The sequence below is a fragment of the Haliotis rufescens genome, unplaced genomic scaffold (genome assembly GCF_023055435.1).
Source record: "Haliotis rufescens isolate VD_foot unplaced genomic scaffold, xgHalRufe1.0.p SCAF_1, whole genome shotgun sequence".
Classification (NCBI taxonomy): Eukaryota; Metazoa; Mollusca; class Gastropoda; order Lepetellida; family Haliotidae; genus Haliotis; species Haliotis rufescens.
The window spans coordinates 55,841,137-55,868,255 of NW_025963779.1; the positions used below are offsets into that span (position 1 = coordinate 55,841,137).

The window sequence follows — 27,119 nt, forward strand, 5'->3', positions numbered from 1 at the left end:
TACAAGAGGCAAAAGTGGCAGTAGGTATATAAATGTTCAACCGAAACCTCGGAGTCTTGTTTTAACTGTAACAACGCGTTCGTCACTACGTCGATTGCTTTAGCGAGACTACGGGACAGAACAGACCCCCTGTAGTACGTGCTTGTCCACCGATGTAGTTCACGTGTCCAACAAGTCCTTTGTAGAACATGCTTGTTGTTTGAGCGGAATATAATTGAGATCGGATTGGGAAACGATGGTCCTGCTATCGACCACTGGCTTGCTATTACCCAGATACAATTTATCGCCTTGGTATTGCTGCTTTTGATGCATTAATTCATTCACGCAATCGATCCTAACCTAGAGAGTATGTTCCAGCGTGCGTGACCATATGTGCAATGCGTTGTGCGTTCATAGGGTTTGTTTTCATAACAGTGCCATGTTTTAGTGTCACGGTTGAACCAACATTTATAATTCACATTCAACGAACGGCAAATTCCACGTTTATTCTATCGAATGGCATCTATTTGTAATTCAGTTCTGTCCTCATCATCTAAACTGCAGCATATATTATGGGGTACATGACATTTGGAATACAGTCTGGGAATACTATCACGAAAATAGACGTTGGTGCAAGTCCTGGATGATATCTGGAAATCGCTTTTGGATATTGATCGGATATTCGCTAATGTTTAATTGTAGGTTCATCATGAGTGCTTTCTGTGTGTGAAGGTAAGAGAATGGGTGTAGTCAATTGGCATGAACTAATGTTCTTATCAAACATTTCGGAGCTAAACATGTCATTAAGCCTTCTATCGTTGGCATGTACATTGTGGTTCCAAACAATATGGAAATATTGGTGTTATTGAACAATTATGCCCATTTAGACCAATGAACATGAACTACTTGTGTCGATCAATATGGTTGGAATTATATTTGAACGAGCATTATTTTAGGTATGAGTTCAGGTTAATGCAAGTTATGTGTTAATGTCAGTTAACTGTAACTCGATCTCGAGTGAATAGACGCACTTTAGTCTTTGCGGCTCCGGCAACGTTGATTGTGGATAATCAACGATGAGAATGTGAAAAGGTATGCTTATATGCAGTGTCGATATGTTGCCGTGGTATAATGCACTACAAATATAGACGCCCAGACAGAATGTACACATTGCTTCAGTACATGCATAGTGTATACGTATTAACCACATTGATTCGTTGCTCTGGTATATTTCATTGTCATCACAGCTATACATGTATTACACTGTGACAATACGTAGATGTTGTACACAATAGCAATACATGGATGGTGTGCACTGTGACAAAACACTGATTTAATACATTATGGAAATAGAGTGATGTTGTACACTGTGACAATGCATCGGTGACGAACATTGTGACAATACATGGGTGATGTATACTGTGATCAATACACTTATGTTGTACACTGTGCGACTAGGACAATACGTGGGTGGTGTACACTGTGACAATACATGGGGGGTGTACACTGTGACAATAGAGCGATGTTGTACACTGTAACAATAGATATGTTGTGTACACTGTGACAATACATGGGTGGTGTACACTGTGACAGTAGAGCGATGTTGTACACTGTGACAATACATGGGTGGTGTACACTGTGACAATAGAGCGATGTAGTACACTGTGATCAATACATGGATAGTGTGCACTGTGACAATAGAGCGATGTTGTACACTGTAACAATAGATATGTTGTGTACACTGTGACAATACATGGGTGGTGTACACTGTGACAGTAGAGCGATGTTGTACACTGTGACAATACATGGGTGGTGTACACTGTGACAATAGAGCGATGTAGTACACTGTGATCAATACATGGATAGTGTGCACTGTGACAATAGAGCGATGTTGTACACTGTAACAATAGATATGTTGTTTACACTGTGACAATACATGGGTGGTGTACACTGTGACAGTAGAGCGATGTTGTACACTGTGACAATACATGGGTGGTGTACACTGTGACAATACATGGGGGGTGTACACTGTGACAATAGAGCGATGTTGTACACTGTGACAATACAGGGGTGGTGTACACTGTGACAATACATTGGTGTATACACTGTGACAGTAGAGTGATGTTGTACACTGTGACAATACATGGGTGGTGTACACTGTGACAGTAGAGCGATGTTGTACACTGTGACAGTAGAGCGATGTAGTACACTGTGACAATACATGGGTGGTGTACACTGTGACAATACATGGGTGTATACACTGTGACAGTAGAGCGATGTTGTACACTGTGACAATACATGGGTGGTGTACACTGTGACAGTAGAGCGATGTTGTACACTGTGACAATACATGGGTGGTGTGCACTGTGACAATAGAGCGATGTTGTACACTGTAACAATAGATATGTGGTGTACACTGTGACAATACATGGGTGGTGTACACTGTGACAGTAGAGCGATGTTGTACACTGTGGCAATACATGGGTGGTGTACACTGTGACAATAGAGCGATGTAGTACACTGTGACAATACATGGGTGATGAACACAGTGGCAATACATTGCCGTTGTACACAATAGCAATACATGGATGCTCTACAATGTGACAAAGCACTGTTTTAATACATGATGGCAATAGATTGATATTGTACACTATAAAATACATCGATGAAGAACATTGTGACAATATATGGGTGATGTACACTGTGATCAATACACTAGTGTTGTGCACTGTGACAATAGAGCGATGTTGTACAATGAAACAATACATATGTGGCGTACACTGTGACAATACATGGGTGTATACACTGTAACAATAGAGTGATGTAGTACACTGTGACAATACATATGTGGTGTACAATGTGACAATAGAGCGATGTAGTACACTGTGACAATACATGGGGTGTACACTTTGACAGTAGAGTGATGTAGTACACTGTGACAATACATGGGTGGTGTACACTGTGACAGTAGAGCGATGTAGTACACTGTGACAATACATGGGGTGTACACTGTGACAATAGAGTGATGTAGTACACTGTGACAATACATATGTGGTGTACACTGTGACAATAGAGCGATGTAGTACACTGTGACAATACATGGGGTGTACACTGTGACAATAAAGCGATGTAGTACACTGTGACAATACATGGGGTGTACACTGTGACAATAAAGCGATGTAGTACACTGTGACAATACATATGTGGTGTACACTGTGACAGTAGAGCGATGTAGTACACTGTGACAATACATTGGGGGTGTACACTGTGACAATAAAGCGATGTAGTACACTGTGACAATACATGGGTGGTGTACACTGTGACAATCAAGCGATGTAGTACACTGTGACAATACATTTGGGTGTACACTGTGACAGTAGAGCGATGCTGTACACTGTGGCAACAGAGAGATGTATACTGTGACCATGCATGGATTGTGTGCACTATGACTGTACAGCGATGGTGTACACCGTGACAATAGAGATATGTTGTATACTGTGACAATACATGGGTGTGGTACACTGTGACAATACATGGAGAGTGTGCACTGTGACAGTACAGCGATGGTGTACACTGTGACAATACATGGGTGAGGTACACTGTGGCAACAGAGAGATGTTGTATACTGTGACAATACATGGGTCAGGTACACTGTGACAATACATAGGTAGTGTGCATTGGGACAATACAGGGGTGGTGTACACTGTGACAATACATTGGTGTATACACTGTGACAGTAGAGTGATGTTGTACACTGTGACAATACATGGCAATGCATTGATGCTGTACATTGTTGTGGCACACGGACATATGAAGGTAAGTAAATGCACTTGGGAAGTAAAATAGTGTGGTACACCGATAAATGTGATTGATTAATGCATTGATGCAACAGACTGTTGTGGTGCACTGATGGAATTGGGTCAGTCAATGTATTGGTGTGACACACTGTTTATGGTATAATGGTTAAATAATCACAGTTTATACATTCCTGTAGCACACCGACGTGGAACACAGAAAGACTATTGCCCGTTTATACATTTATGGAACACAGTGCTAGCGCGGATAACAGACAGAATAATGCCAGTTAATGCATTCAAGTATTACACTGTTGCGGTACATTGATATAGTACTCTCACTGAGTGCATTGTTATTCCGCCCATAAAGTAGTATGAGGTTAAGCATCGAAGAGGGACATTATTGTTATACACTGATAAAGTATTAGAGGTATAAAATACAATACAATCAGGCATACTATCTCAAAATACAATCCTATAAGGCATATCACTTTATTGTTATTCCAGAATTCTCCATCATTCAAACCAATGTACGCATCGTGTTTACCTCCATAATGTAATTTAGCTTCATGGTTACCCAGGCAAAACTCGATTGTTCAATCCAGCGGTGTATAGATTCACCGGCTCATACGCCTGATGCCAAAGCTCGATGAAAGCACACAGGTTCCAAGCAATTAGAAAATGAACTGGGCCGAAGCGCCTGGCATAGGCTAGGACAACAGCAATGTATTAAGTAAACCTCCGTCGCAATGAAGCACTACCGATTCAAATAATATGATCAATGCTAATTATTGTTGTTCTTACAATAGGGTGTGTTAGATAATGGATTCAGTCAGGACATGTAACCTGCATGTTCATATGGGCAGGGTGTTGAAATCACCAGGGCCATAGTCCTTTTACAGGGAAGTTGCACCTTTTGATGTGAGTATTGATTCTGCTCATAGTTTAGTATTTAGGTTGACCCTGTCCATTGACAGTAGAATATTTTGAAATGTTATACAGTTGATGTGTAACTGTAGATATGATTGTGAAAGTCCTGTGTGGAAGAACCTAGTTGTCGTTTGACGATCGCCCGTGGTTTGTGATAGCCACGTACCATGTAACAATCTAACTCCTTGGGAATCACTATAAATTGACATGGTGCCTTTTACGTGGCGGTTGTCTGGATGTCTTCCCAATGTGCCTACACTCCCATTGTGCCTACAGTAAAATCATGACATGATACGGTCTGATGCTCAGAAAGTGATGCACGAGTGAACATGACTGTTACCTGTTTTACCTATGATATGAGATAAACTTGTCCATACTCACCTTAATATCTGGCCTGTTTGAACAACAATGAATAAACACGTAAATTGTATTGATCTCTGAAAGAAAATAAAGTTAATACAGTCATATGTAATGACATATTTACATATTTTGATAATGTCCCTTACAAAGTAATGCGTATTTAATTTCTCTACTCTGTTTTGTTTATTTACTAACAGTTTATCAAGGAATCTGCAACAGTACAAGCCTGACTTGATTGGGCCACACATATTGACAAAATAATTTAAAACTTTTATCCTGAGGCTTATCTCTTAGCAAAAATAAGTCAGACAATAGTGGTTCGGTCCATTTGCATAACTAGGGATGAAACTGAGTTCCCAATGTGCCTACAGTTATTTCTGTAGGCAATTGGGATGAAGGCACAATGGGATGTAGGCACAATGGGATGTAGGCACAACGGGATTGAACCGATGTCTGTAGTAAATAAAAACCTAACAAGTCAGTGCGTTATAATTAGAATGATGCATTCATACAGATTCTATCATACGAAAGGAAGCAAACTAATTTCAAAGACTTGTCCTCACGAATTCTTGTTACGTACGTTAGTGTTATCGGGTTTTACAAACATAACATTGACATAACGGAGAGATCATTACATACCCATTACTCGATTACCAAATGTCACTGATATACGTTCACAACGATTCGTGGGGACAAGTCTTGGCATTTTTCGCTTCCATACTCAAATTACTTGAGTAAGGAAATTAGATTGTCCTGGAATTAATATCAGCATCACATTTTCATATAGATGTCGAGCTTCGTAAAAGGTTTAGGCTATCGGCAGTCTCTACCTTGCGTGAAGTCTATATAAATGTGACGAAATGACTAATTCCAGACAAAATTACAGTTGAACTTTCATATCAGAAGTGGATATACCATTGTGCACTGCTCGTATTCATGCTATAGGGTCAACAATAGCAACCGTTTTATGGATTCCATACTTAAACATATATACAGAAAGTCCAATGCATGAAAATCAAAGGTTAAATTAAGCATTTAGAAGACAGAAATGTACCACGAAATTGAAAAATGGTTCAAGAATTAAAAGCCAAAGGCTGATGAGGATATTCCAATGTGTTTGCTTTGAAATATTGTGAACCTTCAAGTTCCAAAGCCGTGGCGTTACACATCTGCGTTTCTAATGAAGATGAGATGGTGGTTGACGCCTAACTTTAAGAATATACAGAACCTGCCCTGGAGCACATGTATAATTGTAAATGTAAAATTGACCTTTAGTAAGCTGAAACCTTCACTTCATGATTCAAAATATGTTTCACTGGACATGTGCTGTTCCATCTGTTATCCTAACACTCCATACGAATTTTCGCTGTGTAATGTAGCCCCCATTATTGGCGTATTCAAATGTGGCTCCTGTTATTGGCATATTTTCCAATGGGACATTCGATTACTTCACGATCTGCCTTTTATTAAGTAATGACTTTCTTTTACCATTTTAACACCAATACATCATTCATCTGGGCGTCACTTATTTCCTATGAAATTCACGTAGAATATCAATTCGCTTATCATCTTACGATCACACATCGTCTGAGAAATCTCTACATATTGATAAACGATTCCTCAGATCAATGTTTAAGATATTCGAAATATTAGCCGGTTAAGGAAGAAAGTGTGTTATGTGGAAAATGCCTGCGTTACGAATAATGACACAGTTTTTGTGAAAGCTCTTTAGGGAACCTGAAATGTTTAGTATCATTATGACAACGCCCTTGGCGAGAGACAAATACGTTATGCAAATACAAAATTGGAAAAGAAATTGGTCGCGGACTTCTTTGTTGAGAAGATACATTCGTGTCACACACGGATGTGTTCGATGGTAGGGACGAAGGCTTTTGTGAGAGTGCATTTAATGCAGCATCGGTGTGAACTCGTTGTCGGTGTGAAGTGTAAAACTTTAATAATAATAAGAAAGCTGGTATGAATTCACAATAGCCAAAATATGTGTTGGATGGTAGGAGTGGAGGCTATTGGGTTTTACTGTTTCTTGCCTACGAGAAACTCCTGAGGTAAGAGCAAAATTAGTAACTGTTTGCATTTGCAACCAAAACATTAACACAATTAGTACTATTTTAGCTCTCTGTGTCACCATTGATCGTCAATAAAAAATTATGGTGGATAACCTCGTTGTCGTTTCATTGTAAAAAATGGTTTGACAATGTATATTTTATTGTATGAGTTGAGTTGAGTTGACCACTCAGACACATCGAACACATTACGATCCCACCAGTCCTTGTTTTATCCCCTTAACGCCGAACGCCAGTCAGGATAACAAGTACCTTTTTTTAACGTATTTTGGTATTACGCGGCCAAGGGAACGAACCGCCGACCTTTCTTGAACCGGGGAGAGGCTCCATCCACTACACCACGGAGGTATTAGCAAGGGTGCATGTCTCTGATAGCTGTAAATGACATCTACTTTCTTTACATAAGAGCAAAATACTTATATTGTTTTAAAACAAAAATGTTACAAAAAAAGGATTATGACCTGGTATAGAATTCTTTTTACTCTTTGCACAGGTACGTTTTAGATATGCTTGAAACCCATTGAAACAGTAGCACCATACGTGATTAGTTCAATATTTTACTTCAGGATAATCCAATTGAAAATGACGTTCCAGATGTGTCATGTTCCCGAACTCTTGGTCTGTCAGATCCGGGCCCAGCTCCACAAAGCGATCTTAGCGCTAAGAGGGTGTAACTCCCATCCTTTAACATAGTCTTTCGATAGTCGTAGCGCTAAGATCGCTTTGTAGAACGGGACCCAGGTTTCTTCCTTCCGCTGACACGTCTGATATTAATGAAATTTTACTCAAAGTGGGGAGACACCCAACCTATTCACTAACTCGAGATGGCGACACAAATCACGAGCCCCTTATCCTCATCAGTTATCACTAAGTTTAAGAACTTTTTTCTAGTAACTCCGGTTCCTCCAGAACATATCAATATATCCCTCTATCATGTTGGGAAATGGTATTTCTGCAAAACCAGATCATAAACCTTTTCGTACTCTTCTCATAAAGGCATTCATGGTAACGAGTTTTATGAATACCTGTTGTCATGCAATGCCGTCTGTGATTACCTATTTATAGCTAAAACGAAGATATTTCTACGTTATGTACAGTATTTGACAGACTTCTAATGTTACTAATATTGTGTTATAGAGCTCCTAGATGTTGATGCAGAGGTTTGACGAATATATAGAATTGTTCACATATGTTTCCTTGACACGTGTCTCTGCGTGGGGGCACACTCAATAAGTAAAGCAGCTCTTGGTGACAAATACTATCCAAATTGTGACAGGGGTAATCAGATTTGTCATTCAATTTAAATATACACTTGACATATTATGAGAATGAGCTTTGTGTATCATGGAAAGATATAAATATCCTTAAAAAAGAGGACTTATATAGTGCAATATATATTATGCATGTTTGTAGCCAAGATGGATATATTTTCTACCAATAGATATATCACGTTTCCCATATCATTTCTCTTGTTTCCTCGGAAAAATATGATAGGTGTAAAATTTTAATTTTTACGAGCAGATTTTAATATAAAAGAGATGTTTTTGAAAACAGATGGTTTCATATTTGTTGCAAGATAATATTTACAACTGAATTAAATTGCATATCATGGATAAGCGTTAATTAATTAAACATAGTCATCTTATGTTAATGGATATGATCACAAACATGTATATGAATATAACATATAAATGAAGATATAATATACACAGCGTCATTTAAGTATGTAAGGGTGGCAAACATGAACATATGCCAACAAGTGTCAACAGGTCTGAGTATATCGACAATGTGATTAACAGTTGAAGAACTTGTTACTTATGCCCACAGAGTGGATTGGACGACATTTAATAACAATGAAAATTACAAGATTGGGGTAGAATGAAAAAGCTACCCCAAAACACACGCCTGAACGCAATCAGTGGTTTAGCCCATGCATGTGCAATACATGACAAGTAACAGTCAGTGTGGGTATAAAATGGTTATTCAAACTGTACTGCACTTTTGAAAGTTGAGAATGCGATGGGTTTTTTAACCCTTTTTTTAGCTTATTATCTGCATTTATTATTATTATTATCTGAGTATATTTTAAAGTACATGTAAGTCTCAGATGTCACAATTTGTGAGTGGTGAGCTATTATTAAATTAACATCATATCTGGCGACTGACTTAATAAACATTGCAATATAATGCACGTAAAACATTGTACATGTATTATTATTATTATTATTATTTAATTTGATGTCTGAACATTAACAAAACACAATTTGAAATGTTAATAAATGATACCTGTAACATAAGAAAGTGAAATTGCGTTTGCTATTTAAACTTGAATTGTAAGTTTTACAGCAAAAAATAAGAAACTTACATGAGTACGTATAAGGTAACCTACTCGATGGTTGACAGGTTACACTTATAATGACAATATTAAGAAACTACTCCAGTAAATGGTGTAATAGTTTCCAGACGTATACCATGAAGGAAAATAGGGACGAGGCAGCAGAAGAAGCATACATTTTACATTTTAATAATGTACATGAATATCAACATGTATTACCAATTACGTATGTAACATGAACAAGTAAGAATTGAACTTCATTTGCACTAAATCCGGGGTGCAAGCGTTAATGTTTCATTAAGTGAGTGGATCAGTGATTTGCACATGAAATTATGGTTATCCAAATCACTTATCTATTGTATATATCATAGCCATTGGAAACAATTGCTAAAACTTGAGTTTTTAAACTAAAAAGTATTTTATTTTCCCCCTACCTTTCCCTTTCTTATGTGCCCATGAAAACATCATGTTGAAATGTGTTGATGTTGTTGATTGAGGTTGACCCCAGCGAGGGTGATCACAGCGAGGAGAGTTTCTGCACAAATAACTTTCAGGAATTAAAATTGGATGCGTTGAGATATAAAGTTAATGAAATACATGTGCATTTTAAGGTTTTCATTTGGCCAAAGCGTGACATGCGTGCACGTTCACAGATATAACATTCTGCGTATGCTATTCACTCTGAGAAATAAACCGCTATTGCATAACGACACGTCTCTTGACAATAGCGGCATGATAATTACCGCAAGCAGGTACAACATGATAATTATACTCTGTGAGTGCATTTTATGTAGCATCGGTGTGAACTCGCCGTCGGTGTAGTGTAAAACTTTTATAATCGCACGAAAGCTGGTATGTATTCACAATAGCCGAAAATAAAACTAAATCTTCAGCTGAGCAGTTTAACAATGTTGTTTTACGAATTATTTCAGCCTCTCCAGTAGGCAGTAAAAAATCGATTCATGGTCATGCAGACCACTGGTTGATAGCATCTCTTTTGACACGCTACACAATTAGACGGAGCACCTGTGTACAGATGTTTTCATATGTCCTTCATTCTTGACGTAAAGCATACACCGCTATTGATGTAATACATGCATCGTTATTGACGTCATATGCAATAGTTTACACGCAATAGTTAATACAAATTCCTTTAGACGTCATTATTGACATTGTTACTTTTTTCAACAAAATGTTCAACACAGAATACACTTAAGAGATTAACGTGCATTGTTGTTAATGTATATCTAGGGTACCTGTAGATATACCCGCGCTAAATGGAATTTGGAACCGAACGTGCAGCAAATTGAGCACTCATTAGTTCAACATCGCACGTCACTGTCATGACGTCACACAGCTTATTATGACACGGAAATTGGACGTCACTATCGGCTATAGAAATGCACCAAATTCCAGTCTGTAGTCCCTTATACTTGAACTACTTTCTCTTAGTCGATCTCTGTTTTGTTTTCTGCCCAAAATGTATTACCACATATATATTGAACATTGTAATAACCGAAAGCCTGCACGTCGTAATTTGTCATTCTACATTTTAACATTTTAATGCGTACCTACAATGACTGAGAAAAAAGTGCTTTTCTACACGTATTAGCTCCGGTGTGATGCGGTCGTCAAATCATCTGTATCACTAAGAGGTGGTTATTGTGATTTGATACCTCTGATTGACCAAACAAATCCAAATTTTCCAAATTCGTGGTTGCCTATTCTTTCAACAGAGCTTTTACAGGAAAGCAACACACTCGTTCATTGGTGCATCGTGCTTCATGTAACGCTCAAGCATTGGAACACATTTCTGATAGACGTTTCATAAACGTATGATCATCTCTGTTTCGTTTTGCTCAATTTAACATTTCATTGTGTTACAAGAAATGTCATGCACTGTTCAAATGTAAATCGTGTTTTATAATTGACAGGAATGAACATCCAGATCTCAAACCATCCATGGAGCTGTCCGTTCTGGGAGAACAGTCCTGAACGTGATATTTCTATTATTGAAATGATATCAACTGTTGCAATAGATAATAGATTTACATTTTGAATAACTACGAGGGAAGCTTTCACGTATTGTATGGTCCACGTGACGCATAACAAAGACAGGATACGTGAATGGAACATTTCTGTAAAGCTGTGTGATGTTTTTAAGGCACCTGACACCACGTTTTGAAAGAAGAATTGTGCATTCAAGGCAAAGATATCATTGTGCAGAACTTTGGAATAACTCCCTTGACCAGTCTGTGGCCTGGAAAGGAATGTGTCCAGCTCCTTTCGGTCATATATTGTTCTTTGAAATCCATTGGCAAGATTTACACAAGGAATTGAAATAACAGTTTGGCCTTAGAGACAAAACTATCGTTGTAAAGAGGACCAGAATGATGACCATGAACATTCTGAAAGTGAACAATAATAAGGATAATAATAATACCTACAACGAACCTACATCTCCGATGGTAACTTCTTCAATGGATTCAATTTGATCGAAGTGAGGTTTGCTTTATAAAGTATAAATAAATATTACGTTTCATTCTGATCAGATACAGTAAGTCAGATTTAATAGTTTGTGGCGACCAACGAAATTGAGCTTCAGTGGAATTACTGTACTACTTAAACAACAACGTCATCATGTGTTGTCAGTAAAACTTGCGTGAATTCTGAAGAGACAAACAAATGTAGATAAATGTATTGGGTGCTGCACCAGCGTCCGTAAACTGAACAGAACATTGCCTCTTTAATCAGGCAAGAAAAGGAAAAAGCAATGATTCTGTGCTCATTTCGGCACAAGAACTAACATGATAATACGTTCATATGAATCTAGTTGTAAATAACTGTCTTTCATTATGCCAGATAACTGCCTGAAAAGGGCAATATCAGCCACAGCCAGGACAGGCTATTCAATCCGTGTCCACTGCAGCAGGCTCCCGATATAGGGCCTGGGAAACGTCGAAACCATCCTCTACTCCCTAGCGATCACTATGGAAATACCAGAACATAACGTTTACTATCCATCGCTGGCGAAGTCACATTGTGACGAAGACGAGGAGCCTCCGCTTCCATATACAGCCGCTAATACCCTCATCGTGGATTCAAGCAAGCGCTTTCAAAAACCAAGAACCCCACTGCCACAGAAGAGAATTCAGTTTACGGAAATGGAGGAAGATGAGGGCACAATTGAGCAGGTGAGGTTTCTAATCGGTGTTAAATACCAACATATCGTTGTTCGACAAACCTGTTGGTAATATTCAGAAAATTGATAGATATCGCCGTGCATGTTTTATTCATGTTATCACATCAACTGATAGCCTTGTTGGTAGTGTAATCTCATTATTTCCTATGTAGAGAGTATACGTAGGATCAGAATAGGGGTATGAATCTACTTGTAATTGCATGTATTTCATTATATTAGGTACTTAAAATTAGTATTGCTAGTTTCACTGATGATGGTTGGTTTGGTGTCTTATCACTGTAGACACATTGCGCAATGCAAGCCTGAGTTTAATATATTCTGAATATAGACTGTGGAGGTTGCTCGGGGATGACGATGCAAGATGTTGACAGCGGTATTGATAGTGGTGGCATTTATTGGATTGCCAATCCCTTTAGTAAATGAATTAAACAAAGTAGATCACTGATCTTTCAAGCCATGACTTTTAACGCCGCTGTTTTCATTGTCATCATATCAGGGCGTGATATTCAGGCCACGTGCCTGTGTAAAGTTAGAAAACATATTGATTACCACAAAACAGCGGCGTGTACAAATATTGTTTCTTGTCTAGAACGGTGTATATTTGGTGGGAGAATATGCTTCCTATTCACTCGCACCTTCGACCTATCGTAATGTCAATATTGACAGTCACACACAGCCACATACCTATTGTTACGGTGAGTCATGCAGCAACAGATCTAGTGTCAAGGTGGACCATGCAACCACAGATCTAGTGTCACGGTGGACCATGCAACCACAGATCTAGTGTCACGGTGGGCTATGCAGCCACAGATATAATGTCACGGTGGGCCATGCAACCACAGACCTTGTGTCACGACGGGTCATGCAGCCACAGATCTAGTGTCACGTTGGGTCATTCAGCCACAGATCTAGTGTCATGGTGGACAATGCAGCCACCGATCTAGTGTCACGGTGGACAATGCAGCCACCGATCTAGTGTCAGGGTGGGTTATGCAGCCACAAATCTAGTGTCAGGGTGGGCTATGCATCCACAGATCTAGTGTCAGGGTGGACCATGCAACCACAGATCTAGTGTCAGGGTGGGCTACGCAGCCACAAATCTAGTGTCAGGGAGGGCTACGCAGCCACAGATCTAGTGTCTCGGAGCCACGGGCCTAACGTCACGTTAAATTGTGCAGCCACAGACTTGGTGTCACGGCGAGTCATGCAGCCACAGATCTAGTGTCACGGTGATTTTTTCCCGTGCTAGCCCACTGATATACTATGTCAAAGTTTAACATGCATACCCCATTCACTGAGACAAAGTATACGGACTGTGAAACCAGTACTCGTTTTATACCCTTATTGCCCAGCGCCAGGCAGGGTATACAATAAGTGCCATCTTCTAACGTATTTTGTTGTATCCGGAGTGAAGGAAGTAGTATTTCGGTACCGTAATTTGTGCTGTATAAGTAGAGATCTCGATTAGCGAAGGATCGGTTGGGTGTAAAGCCTTGTATATACGTTTATATCAGGTTTATAACTTAGGGCGTTTGTTCTACGTGTAATAAAAAATAAATTATTAGTCCGTTATTTCCCAAAGGGGCATTTTCGAGGGCTTTTGTGTTCATGGAAAGTTTCAACAGAGCAGCGAGGGCCCATGGACACAGCAAGCGTATTTTGACATGTATGAGTCAAAAACTTTGGAGAATAAAACATCAGCTTTTTAATTGAAGCCAGACGGTTAATTTGGGAAACGGTTTACATTCCATGCTCTTTGTTCCTGTGTTACTTGAAACTTTGCCATGCATTCTTCTAGTTTCTATCTGAACCAGGTCTCTGTTTTGTTTAAATGGGTCAGACAGTTGAGGTTTAAGTATAGGCAATGTGTTGTTTTAGAAAACAGACAATAAAAATACTCGGAATCAGTTTATTTAACACCAGGAAGCAAAGTAGGGCACAAACGTACTGACGGGGATAAATTGTATATGTATCATACTAACAAATATGAGTCTGGACGGCATGCATCGATGTTCATGCTGTCAGCCATCGGTTTGTATAGCCCAGATTTGATTATTTACAAGCCACTATGGAATGATGTTACCTGTGATGTAGAACCAACTTTTCAAACTGTGTTGCTGATTTTGTTTCGGTTATGGAGAATAGTATACATGTAACGGCTGGTTCAGATCGACATAAAGCGCGGTCAGCCTAAAACACCTGCTCACGACAATCCTCGGACCGCTATTGCCAAGAGACGTGTTATTATACAAAAGTGGTTTAATGAACATCAGATACTGTACAAAACATGTTATCATAAAACCTGCACTCATTTCACGCAATGAAATTTCATTTGCATTTCATTAAGTTTATAACATTGAATATTCATTATTTGACATGCATCATGTCATATGCATATGTTTAAAGGTGAGTAAAACGCCACAGGATAATATTACTACAGCGTTATACGTTTTATTCATGCGAAAAATCAACTCTCGCCACGATCGAAAGCTTAAGCCACAAGGCTACATCACATGATTTCATATGTTTCTTGTTTAACACCGCACACAGCAATATTCCGGCTGTATGGCGCATGATGTAAATAATCGAGTCTGGACCAGATGATCCAGTGATCGATATTGTAAGCAAACGATCCACGCCGTCGGGATATGATGACACGCTATCAACCACGTGACCGAGCTCCTCTTGCAACCAGCGTAGGTTGCTGTGAACCCATCAACCCGGAATACCCTCGAGGGCGTTTAGTTCCTTATGCCCTTATGTGAGGTTAGGTAAAAGGTGGTTTAACGTCACGTTAGATGTTATTGTACTTATATATCGACGTACATGTACTCTGTGTGTGCCTGTTTGTACGAGGGCTGGTCAAAACGTTCTAAGCCTAACAAACAAACAATTGTGATAGTGTTTTTAATTTTATTTTTAAACATGATCTCACTGCTTTTCAATACACTTCTCATATCGGTAGTGAAGCTTTTCAATTCCAGTAAGGAAGAAGTTTTCTGAAGCTGGACTAAAAAAACATTCACAGCAGCTTTGAGGTCATCGTTGTCGTCATAGCACTTTCAACGAAGGTGTTCTTTCAGTTTACGAAACGGTTGGAAATCACTTGGGGCAGGTCTCGCGAGTATGGAGGGTGAGGAAGCTCTCCGAACCAGCATTGTCGCACGGCAGCCTTTGCAAGTCGAGAAGTGTGAGAAAAGGCATTGTCATGAAGTAGCTGAATTTCAGCAGTCAGCTTTACTCGCTGCTTTTCTTTGACAGAATCTCTCAGGCGCTGAAGCAAATCAGCATAGCAGGCACCGGTAATCGTCTTTTGATTTTCTAAGTAATCCAAGGATCGCACCCTTTGCATCCCAGAATACAGTGGCCATAACTTTCTTCACTGATCTTGAAGACTTGAATTTCTTTGGTGACGTGGAAGTGGAATGGTCCTCCCCAAATAGCTCTAAATTTTCTCTGGCAATGTCAGTTCCTTTTTCCTTAAGATCAGAATGTAGAATCTTTGGCACCCAACGGGCAGATACCTTATTCATCTATAAATGTGCATGAATACTAGTCTCAATAGACCCATAGCTTGGTAATACAGCAATGGTAACAGGGCTATCTGACAGTATTTTCTATCTTCTTGATTGAATCTTCATTGATGGAAGTTGAGGGACGTCCAGACCTAGGGTCATCATCAGGGATTATTCCACCAGCCTTAACATATAACTACCCAACGTTTATCAGTGGAACAGCGGGGGCACTTATCCCAATACACTTGTGACATGCGGTCATGAATTTCTTGGGGGGTCCTTTTCTCTGAAGTAAAAAAACTTAATGACTGCTCGCCACTCGTTCTTTTCCATTTCTGTGTCCATTTGGACCCGAATTACGTTCAACTGACTGTCACTAAATACACTTGCAATGAACTACTCAAACAATGAACTACATTGACTAGTTCACTTTGTTATGGCCAATAGTTCGCCAGGCTTAGAACCTTTTGACCATCCTCGTAATAATCCCAGTTTTATAGTACAAGCCCATTGAGATATTATGCTGCAGTTTTGACTCTACCATGTACAAATATCATATTTTAACGTCTTTTGGTATCACGAGGCCTGAGATCAAGCCACTGACCTTCCGATCTGCGGACAGAGTTCTATCCACTGTGACCATATAAATCACTGTCAACTCAAGTAATGGTTTCCTTACATATTGGTATCTAACATGTACTTCGACGTTTCAAGAAGCGATTAATGTCACAAAACTTGATTATCGTAGCAAATGACGGTATCACGGCAGCTTAAAGGATTACCTATCACCAGCAATATCGGTAAATGTCAGATGGTGCTATGTAGAATGACGTGCCAAATGGGAAATCGAAAAGAGAGGCGTTTATTCGTTCTATTAATAGCTATCCTCTAGGTAAGACGATACGTACTGAAATGATATTTCATAAAGATTAACATGAAGGAAATTCTGGCTGTATCTCGTTACACCATCTGTGATCGTCAAAGCCGCCCGTGCATACATGTAGCTGTAAAACCTTTAGTTTCTTGTAAATATAAGTACTGTTTGTACATTTAGCGTTAATATGACAAAGTTCAACCCCAACAATCCGAAGTGAGGTTTAATAATGAAATTGTATGACATCTCTCTCTCTCTCTCTCTCTCTCTCTCTCTCTCTCTCTCTCTCTCTCTCTCTCTCTCTCTCTCTCTCTCTCTCTCTCTCAAAAAACCCTTTCCCTATTCATAACGCATACCCGCTAATAAGCATGTGTCAAACGAATCATTCTCAACTAGCGATGGTACAACGCGTCGCGAAAAAATGAGCATACGTCATAAACACACGCAAAGACAAGTCAAGTGTTCACCGGAACAAACACGGGAACATATGGTACACATTCAACAGGGAATAGGGGACATCGGACATAATTTTCTCATTGATATGACAAATGTGGAAATGTCCTAGCTTTACATGTCTACCAAAAGACATTACAAATCTTTACGAAGACCTTGAATGTTGTAACCCAGACATGCTAAAGTTAATTTTGACACTATTCAACCCCAAGAAGCCGAGTTCTGATAAAAATAATGAATATATTATAAAACAATCTCACTCTCCATATAAATACACCAGTAGTAAATAGGGATGACAAAAGAGTGCACTGATACATCCCACTAGCATTCACCGTGTGATGAGAAATCAGTGCAAACTGGATTATATTGTAGTACGTTCTCGTTATCCGGACGAGTACTCTTGCGAACGTTTATACACAAATAATGGAATTTTACTACCTACATATGCTTACCTTATCAGAAAGTTTAAAATCCGGACGATTTGGCTGGGAACGGTATTAATAGGATTAACGCGGTTTTACATGCCAATAAGGAACAAAAGTGTCCACAGTGTGATTTCTATAAGCGTCCTTATTCACAGTAAAAACTTCAATAAGTTGCATTTTTAGAAAGGACATTTTGTATGCATGATATAATTTAGGTTACACCAAATGTTCTTCAGATTTCAAATTTGAATTGTCTGTTTATTTGTTGTCGGAGTCAGTATATATCCAAGACGAACGGAATTACATGTGGTTGAGGAAAACGAAATTTTTGTCAGGTCGATTAGGATGTCAGTATCCCCAAACTTGCAGAATATCTGGGAATTATCTAATTAACAGTGAATGTTACTTTTTTCATGAAGCGACAGTGAACACTGTGATTGCCAGAAAAATCGCCTGGAGGTCTTTGACAAATGACACCCTGGGCGTCGGCAACATTTACGATCACCGTAGAATAGCATCGAGTGACGTAACCAGCGTTTTAAATGCACATATATCCATAACATTATCCAAGACATATATCAAATGGCATTTACGGTCCCTTGCTTATAAATGAAGGGTTTGTGGAGCGGAAAACATAAAGAGTGTAAACCGAGCTGTGGGTAGAGGTGCATGCAAGTGTAATGTTTTTAGGGAGCATCACAATCGATGGTGTTGGTATTTTGGTACCTGTTTAGTATTATATTTAACTCTGAGGTACTCGTGAATGATAACATAAACTTTGAGGTAATCTCAGAGGTACAAGTAACTGATAACATAAACTCAGAAGTGCCTGTGAGTGATACGTTAACCCCGATGTTCGAGTGAATAATAACATTAGCACCGAGGTACCTGAGAATAATAACAGAAACTCAGAGGTACCTGTCAATGATAACATAAACTCCAAGGTACCGGTGAATGACAAAAGAAACTCTAACTATAAGTATCAGTCAGTTATAACATAAACTCTTAGAAAAGTATTGGTATTCCTGAGGATAAAGAAATTGTGGTCATGGCCATGTGTTTTATGAGTGTTTCCAGAAGACGCAAGGATACTTCAGAACGACAATGCCACACATCATACATGAAGAGTTACGATGGATTATTCTGGGGAGCAACACACCTTTAGCGTGTTTTCCAAAACGTTTAGCCTTGATATTCTGACGCAGTTGCATGAGCAGATAAGCATATAATATTGGTCGTTATTGGCCTGATCTTTCGGAAGGCAGTCCACCATGGCCAGTAGCATTCTTTTGGAATCCCAGAAAACCGAAACCAACTAGTCTGGCTGATGGTGGTTAAACCATGACTCCATCCATGAACACAAATCGCTCAACAAAATCAGCTGGTTATGCTTCAACATGACGAGATATCATGAACATGGAGTGTTTCTGAACATGTGTCAGAAGCCTTGAAACTCAGCGTGTTAATCATACCTTTGTCATACAGAGTTCTCTACTCTCTCATGAGGTATGCCTATTGCATTGGTTATGTGACGTGTGGTGAGTCTCCGACCATCCATAATCATAGCAAGTAATTTATCAACTTTTTCCACAGTGGTGGCAATAGAAGGTCTTTCTGATCTTGGATCATATTCGATGATCTTTCCCTCTTGAACCCCGCTGTCCACCTCCTAACAGTGGCAAAGGAAGGAGCATCATCCCTTAAAGTTGACACCATGTCCGCATGAGTGGTTGTTTGAGTTAGCCCTTTCAGCTGAAGATACTTGATAACAGCGCGGAAGCCATTTTGTCCATTTTCATCAACAGAGAATACCTTGTCACTTTGATGCCTGCAGAAATAGGCTGCCTGGTAGTGCATCTAGTTTAAATGCAACCTGTAACACTTGAACGTTATGTAAAATATAGTACATAATACATTCTATGTTTAAGTAAGTGACTGAGTACGGTTTTACGCTGCTTTCAGCAATATATCACAAATATCATGGCGGGCGACACCAGGAATCTGCTTCACACATTGTACCCACTTGAAGAATCGAAACAGGGCTTTCGGCGTGACGAGCGAACGCTTTAACCACCAGACTAATCTATCTTCCTTGGATACTGTTGAGGGTGTACTATACGTGGGGGGACGGGTGGCCCAGTCGTCTAAGGCACCGGATTTCGCTGTGCAGAGTTGCGTACCTTGAGTACACGAGAAATTTATGGTTGTGGGTTCGAATCCCGGTTTGTCAGCTTCACACCCATGCTCGTGTGTTAAACTAAAGTGGTAAACGTCTAAAACCTGTATCACTTGGAGCTTTCCTTCCACATGAAGCTGACACATAGTACTATAACTGAAATATTTTAACAAGGCGGCATTAAACCAAACTCATTGACTCACTCATTTATCATACAGACCTGCATCACTTTGGGCTTTCTCCCTACACGACACGCCCTGACGTAAATGGAATACTGTTGAAAGCGGCGTTAAACCCAACTCACGCATAATTTTGATTAAGAGATAAGCGTTTCTGATTCTTCTTTACCCATACTGCAACAATTAGCAACTCCTCTGTGAACTTTAACCTTCATTCTATTTTACAAATGAGTTTCGTCGATATCAGCTGCACTGCCACAAAAAGGCATAATCACTGTTTCTTGATTTATCAAGTTCAACGTTGATACCTTTTAAGATAATTTCCTTAATTAACTTTCTTAATATTGACATTTGTTACGAAACAGTCTTTGAGTCTGGGATTATTTGACTATTTGACGGCTATTAAATCACTCTTTTTGATGAAAGAAATGTAATTAGTTGTATTTAGAATGGTACTACCATTTGATTCTGTGGTATGTTCTAATATCCTAAACACAGACAGTTAATTGCTTTGTGAACGCTCTGAATCTATTTCTGGCATCTGGTTTGTTATAAGCAGCTGGTGACATTTGAAACGTGGATATGGAGTCACGCTGAAGCAAAAGAAAATTGTTATTTATCTGGTTTCTCTCAAACTGATCTATACATTCTACTTCTGTACGAACAATGGATCTGAAACCCATTGGATATACGCAACGGGAACTAACTTCATAGAAAACAGCACGTGATAAAACAAACTGCATTCTTTTTAATAATATGATGATGTACATTTCATAAAAATACAAATGACTTGATCAGAAATGTCTTTTTCTTGATTTTGTAAATTTAAATTGATAGTTTGCAAATATATAGACGTTCTCAACATCAATCATCCAGATGGCCGGTATTCCCGACTAAAGAGGTTCCGCTGCACAGACAAATCTAAACAAATCGTATTATTATAATTCATCATGGTGATCCCGGGTTAGGATCATGATTACGAAGTAAATGTGCTTTGGAAATATATTGACGTTGCCAATAGCAACAATCCTGATGGCGGGGTTTCTGGACTAAAGAGGTGCCTCTGTAGAGGAATATTTCTGAAATGTCATATTATTATACATGTAATTCATCGTAGCGATCCCGGATTAAAATAATGAGTACAACGTAATTACCTCTTGTAAATATATTTACGTTGCCAATAGCAAGTGTCCGGAAGGAGGGTTTTCCGGATTAGAGAGGTTACGCTGCAGAGGGTAACAGTTTCCACATACTCTCAGCAAACACTAAATGTAACGAGGGGCAAGGATCAAGTAAACTACTAATTCAAAAAGTATATTTAATTTGATATGATTGCTTTTGATAACAGTTTTACTTATAAATAGATACATATTACTAAAATATAGTTGGAATTGTACATTGTTCTGAACAAAGTTAAGTCCCTTGATCGTGCCAGGATCTGCTGGTTGTGGGCTTGATTAACAGATTCGGCCCGATTATGATTTCTGGCTGGTAAGTCCCATACTCATCAAAATGATAACCATCTAAAACTTGCATCATTTCAGATTTGCCCACAATTTTTTTTCAACACAGCGTCGTGGGCGTCATTCACATACTGCTCGGGTGGCGTTAGGGCTAGCTCCCTCTCGGGTCTGCTTAAGCTTGACTAGAACAACAAAAGAAGCAAAGCCCTTTCCATAGTCATAAGAAAAGCCAAACGCAGAGTCGATTGTTCGATTCCGACTACATCATGAGCATGTGTTTATGAATAATTATCAAATAGTGGGGATACTAGGTGTTCGCGAAAAGATAAGCGTATCCAGCCCAACCGGTAGCACCAGTGACAAACACATGCAAAGGCAAGTCATTTTATTTAAATCTGAAATAACACGGGAACGTATGGTACAAGTCAAAATAGGGAATTGCATCATGTCCATCACTGATGTCAAGTTTTGAAATGTCCTCCACATGTCCACCATAAAACTCTTTGAAAGCTTTACTGAGGCCTTGAATGGTGTAACCTTTCTCAAACAAGTTGTAAACCACTTGATCAAACAACTTGTAAACCACGTACAAGTGTAACTGTATTGCAGGTGAGGGTTTACATTCGTGTGGTGTTCCTAAAGATCGGCGAGGTGAACACCCTGAAGGAGAAATATGCTGCTGATGTGTTCTTGCAGGCTCGATGGGAACAGCCGAAACACTACAAACAGCTGGTAAGTCATTGTGATATATGCAGAGGATAAGCCATGTGACATGTCGTCCACTGGTTTGTCTGCTGGTAGAGCGACGCGCTACCATATGACGCCAGGTAGTGTGCTATGACATTGTCATATTGCTTTTTACAGCATATCAAGGTCACGGACATGGTTGGTCTAGACGTCTAAGGCGCCTCAATTCGGAGTGATCGTGGGATCGAACTCAAACTCAACCAGTACATGTTTAGGTTTGTCAACACCATATCCGTGCTCATGGGTTTTACCGGTGTAGTAAAGGTCTAAATTCACACATCTTCTCACATCAAGCTGACAGACCTTGAATAACTGATATGTTGTTTTAAGCTGTTGTAAATCAAACTCACTTGATATAACAATATTCAACAGGATGAGAACCTTTATCCTATAACGAAAGAGAAGGGGGAGAAGGAGAAGGAGGGCGGGTGAAGGAGGAAGTGTGTACTCTTGTGTTCATAATAAAGAAGTTGACATCCATAAATTCTCGTCCTCGTGTGTATCACTTCTGAATGCCATATCCGGGGTAGAATAGGTCTTCAGCAACCCATGCTTGCCATAAAAGGCGACTCTGCTTGTCGTAAGAGGCGACTAACGGGGTTGGGTGGCATGTCATCGTATCCCAATTAGATCGATGCTCATGATGTCACTCACTGGATTGTCTGGTCCACACTCGATTATTTTTCAGACCGCCGTCATATAGCTAGAATATTGCTGCGGCGTGCGGCTTTAAACAACAAACAATCAATCAATCAATCTTTATCCAATGATCTCTAGTAAATGTCTCCTCCACGAGCGACTACACTTCAGATTGCATGTGATATATTTTTCTATCATTGTAATATTGCTTTCTGTGGTTTGAACAACATTTACTCACTCACGCTCAACAATAAAGGCAGGATGCAATTGTTCTTCCTGTTGTTCAGTGGTTGTCTAATCGAGGAGCGACTACTTTGCTGGCCGCCATGGCGTGCACGTAGTTTCCTATGACATTGTTATATTGCTTTCTGTTGATTGAACAATATCTCTTCAATGCTGGGCAGGACGAAAACGGGAAGGAGGAAGAATGGGACCCCCAGTTACAGATCGAGAACGTACTAGGGGATGCAAAGGAAGAGGAATGGCGGTATAAAGAGGCAATAAGTCCAGATCATTTCCGTGTGTTTGAATGTCGCCGTATAAAGGGAGTCTTTGTCGAAAACCTGGAGCTACAACATTTCCCGTTTGACACACAGGTAATCAATTCTATGTTGTAGTCCGAATAATCTAGTTACGAGGAATGCGTTTCTGTACGAATTTAATCTGCTCTACACATGCAGCTGGTATTTCGACAGTAAGCGACGTCATGTTCCACATGAAGCTTATTTTTGTTTAATTTGAGATGCAACTTATAAATACATTATCAGATGTTGGAAAAATCATGATGCATTAACGATGGAAAACTCAGATAATGTCACTTCTGATCATGCATTTCGTATCAAAGTTTTGAAAATAATTTTGAAAGTTTCAACTTGGAACTTTACAAACAAGGATACACAAATGCTGGCACTGTACAATCCGACCTTGTTACCAGTTGGCATAACTGAATTAACACTTGCCGAAAATACCTTAATCTGATTCTTGTTTTCCGATAAAATAAGTTGAATACTACAACAATGTGACAAACCCATCACATGAAAGTTGACGGCAAAGCCCCAATAATACGAAGGCTAACACAATCAAGAGAAGGCTACAACTGAATCACCTGGGTTTTTCTCCAACATTAAACTGTCACGCCGAGACATAACTGTGCACTTTAAATAATGTATACACAATAGTAAACGAAATTAAAGGGAAATAAAGACAGCTGAATATTTTCAAGTATATTTCACTAACAGAAAAACCTCATTTTTGTCTCCGATTTCATGTAACTTCCAAAACCTCTTTCGACAGCATGGATGAATTTCGGCATGTCTCGACCTACTCGGTATATTTTCAAAAATTCCAAGGACCTGAACAATTTGTTATAACGTTTCTAAAATGTTTTGAAAACGAACCAGGGTGTTGGAAAATCTCAGTCTTTTGCTACCAATGTACAAAACGTACAACACCCACTCACTGTTAACAAGATACAAATGATTAGGACAAATAGTCAGGGACTGTATATCCTTCAGGCATGTACTGCAGAATACACAATACCAATGACCGACATGGTAATCCACGCCATGTCTTCAACATTCAGTCAACAAAGAACTTCAAGACTCAGTTCTGTGGAAGGTCCGGAGTTCGATCCCCGGCCGCGTCATACCAAAAGACGTTAACAGATGGTACTTGTTGTTACCCTGTCTGGCGCTCGGCATTAAAGGGCTAAAACAAGGACTGGTCGGCTCGGAGTCAGTATACTGTGTCTGAGTGGGGTATTCATGTTAAACTGTGGCATGGTATCTCAGTATGCTAGCACTAAAAATCGACATCAGTCCGGCCTAGAACAAGCAGCCACACACACATGTGCATACACGTCGCTATATAAGTGTAATACTCTTGGACGCGACGTTAAACCCAATTTCACCTCACCAAAAAGTGGTACACCGGGAACACCCAAACACCTTGTATAAGACCTCTTAAGTACAATAGTGTCCCTCTGTATTTCTACACAGTGTGATATGCCACAAGCTAACCTCTGGAATACGCTATAAAAACACGTTACGCTCTGCATTCAACACGGGTGAAAGTCATTAATTGCTGATGTGAATTTGATGATTGTTCAAGTACATATAGGAATATATTTTTTCGCATAGGCACATTAAAGTTTTCTCTTCGATCATTACGTATTGTGTAGGTTTGTGTCTGGTGCAGTTGTTAGGCTTTCTGGAGCAGACTGAGGATGATGGGGTGTAAGCTACCTTTGCTCATTCCCTCGTTAATGAAGAATTTCTTGTTCCGCTGTCAAAGTCAGCCGCCATTTTGGTTTGAGAACGAAGCGACCTCAGCCAGAGATTGGTTCTCTTGCAAGCGGCTGAAAGTTAGCGAACTGTTGTAAGGCGAATCGCTGTACATCGCTTGCAAGCGATTCGCGTTTTGTAAAGCACCCCTAGATCACGTACTTTGTGTACCCCTCTGACAAGTGTAAATTGGCACGGTTCCCATGGCCGAAAGCATTAATACACAATGCCATTTAGAAAGTGTTTAAAAGTAACAAATGTTATATTTACACAATGTCATTTAGATACTGCTTAGATAAGCGGATACTGCGTTTGAAAATGAACTTACCCCCCTAAGAAATCAGAGTTCGACGATTCAGCTCTTGCTGCACAATGCCACTTGGAAGTAGAGTTAACTTGAACTGATGATGGCAGGTGCAAAATATGACGTAATAGTGTGACGTCATTCCAACGTCATTTCACGAGACAACAAGGCATTTTGTCACAACATTTTAAAATTGTTTTTGTGATATCAGATTTTACAAACGTTTTAAGACCATGTTTGTGATAAATTTTCAAAAATGTTTTAAGACATTTTAATAACTAGTCATGTAAAATAATTAAATGTGAGAAAATGCGTCTTTTCCCAAAGATCAATATTTATTCACTTCTCAAAAGTCTCTCTCACATCCCCGCAAAATATGCGCGACCAAATGTAATTGCCGGTGACACTATCTGTGATCAGCAAAAACAAATCATGTGAAGTTTTGTCTTACTCATATCTGTTATATTTTCTTTAGACATATAGTCTACAGATTAAACTGTAACTGTTCTGAAAATGTTCTATTACTGTATTACCAATCCACAGCATTATGAAAACGGAGTGTGCAAGCTTGGGAACTTGTGTTTAACTGTTTTTCATACATATTAATAACTTTTCATCAAAATATGTTCTAGCATAACATTTCTGCAATTTGTTGAAAACATTGCAATAAGATGTTTTGAAACTGTATCGCCTGTGGGACAGCATGATGTTCTTGAATAACATTTTAAAAACATTTCAATAACATTTCAAGAAATAGTTTCTGGCATAACATTTTTGCCAGGTGTTGAAAACATTGTAATTACATGTTATGAAATAGTTTCGCCTATGTTAAAGCATGATGTTCTTGAATAACATTTTGAATAATTGTAAAACATTTCAAAAACGGTAATAAAATATTTTGACGAATTTTGTTTTGAAAAACTACAATGAAACCTTTTGAAAATGTTTTGAAAATGTGTTAGCTGGGTTGTACAAGTCCGGACTATTGCCGTTTTTTAAGTGTTAGCCCTCTGAGATACTAGTTTAACATGGATACCCCACTCAGGCACAGTATACTGACTCCGGGCCGACCAGTTCTTGTTTTATTCCCTTAATTCCGAAGCAAGGTGACAACAATTACTATTTTGTAATGTATTTTGGTACGACTCGGCCAGAGAATCGAACCACAGACATTCCACTCAGCGGACTGACGCTCCATCTATTACACCAAGAGTCCCGAGGACTTGACAGTTAACGAGGCCATTGGAGGATCCCTGAAAGGATTCCCAAAATAAGATTAACTGGAGCTTAGATTTCCAATAACATGCTGATCCAGTTTAACTGACAACGTCCATCTGTTGGCAGCTTGGATTTAAATCAGGCCCAGTGATATGTCCCT

The 27,119-nt window shown here is 39.3% G+C and overlaps 1 protein-coding gene across 3 annotated transcripts in view; it reads left to right on the forward strand.

Moving 5' to 3' along the window:
- Positions 1-438: 438 nt before the first annotated feature.
- LOC124131533 (cys-loop ligand-gated ion channel-like) overlaps positions 439-27,119 on the forward strand; it is a 47,762-nt gene continuing 21,081 nt past the window's right edge. Inside the window, exons 1-5 of one of the 3 annotated variants that reach the window (XM_046494838.2) lie at positions 439-711; positions 11,417-11,982; positions 12,345-12,676; positions 22,379-22,501; positions 23,560-23,751. In XM_046494838.2, coding sequence (XP_046350794.1) covers positions 12,473-12,676; positions 22,379-22,501; positions 23,560-23,751 — 519 coding nt within the window. In that variant the 5' untranslated portion in view covers positions 439-711; positions 11,417-11,982; positions 12,345-12,472. Of the gene's footprint in view, positions 712-4,593; positions 4,695-11,416; positions 11,983-12,344; positions 12,677-22,378; positions 22,502-23,559; positions 23,752-27,119 lie in introns of those variants that run through there. The other 2 variants (XM_046494836.2, XM_046494837.2) reach the window with 2 other exon arrangements.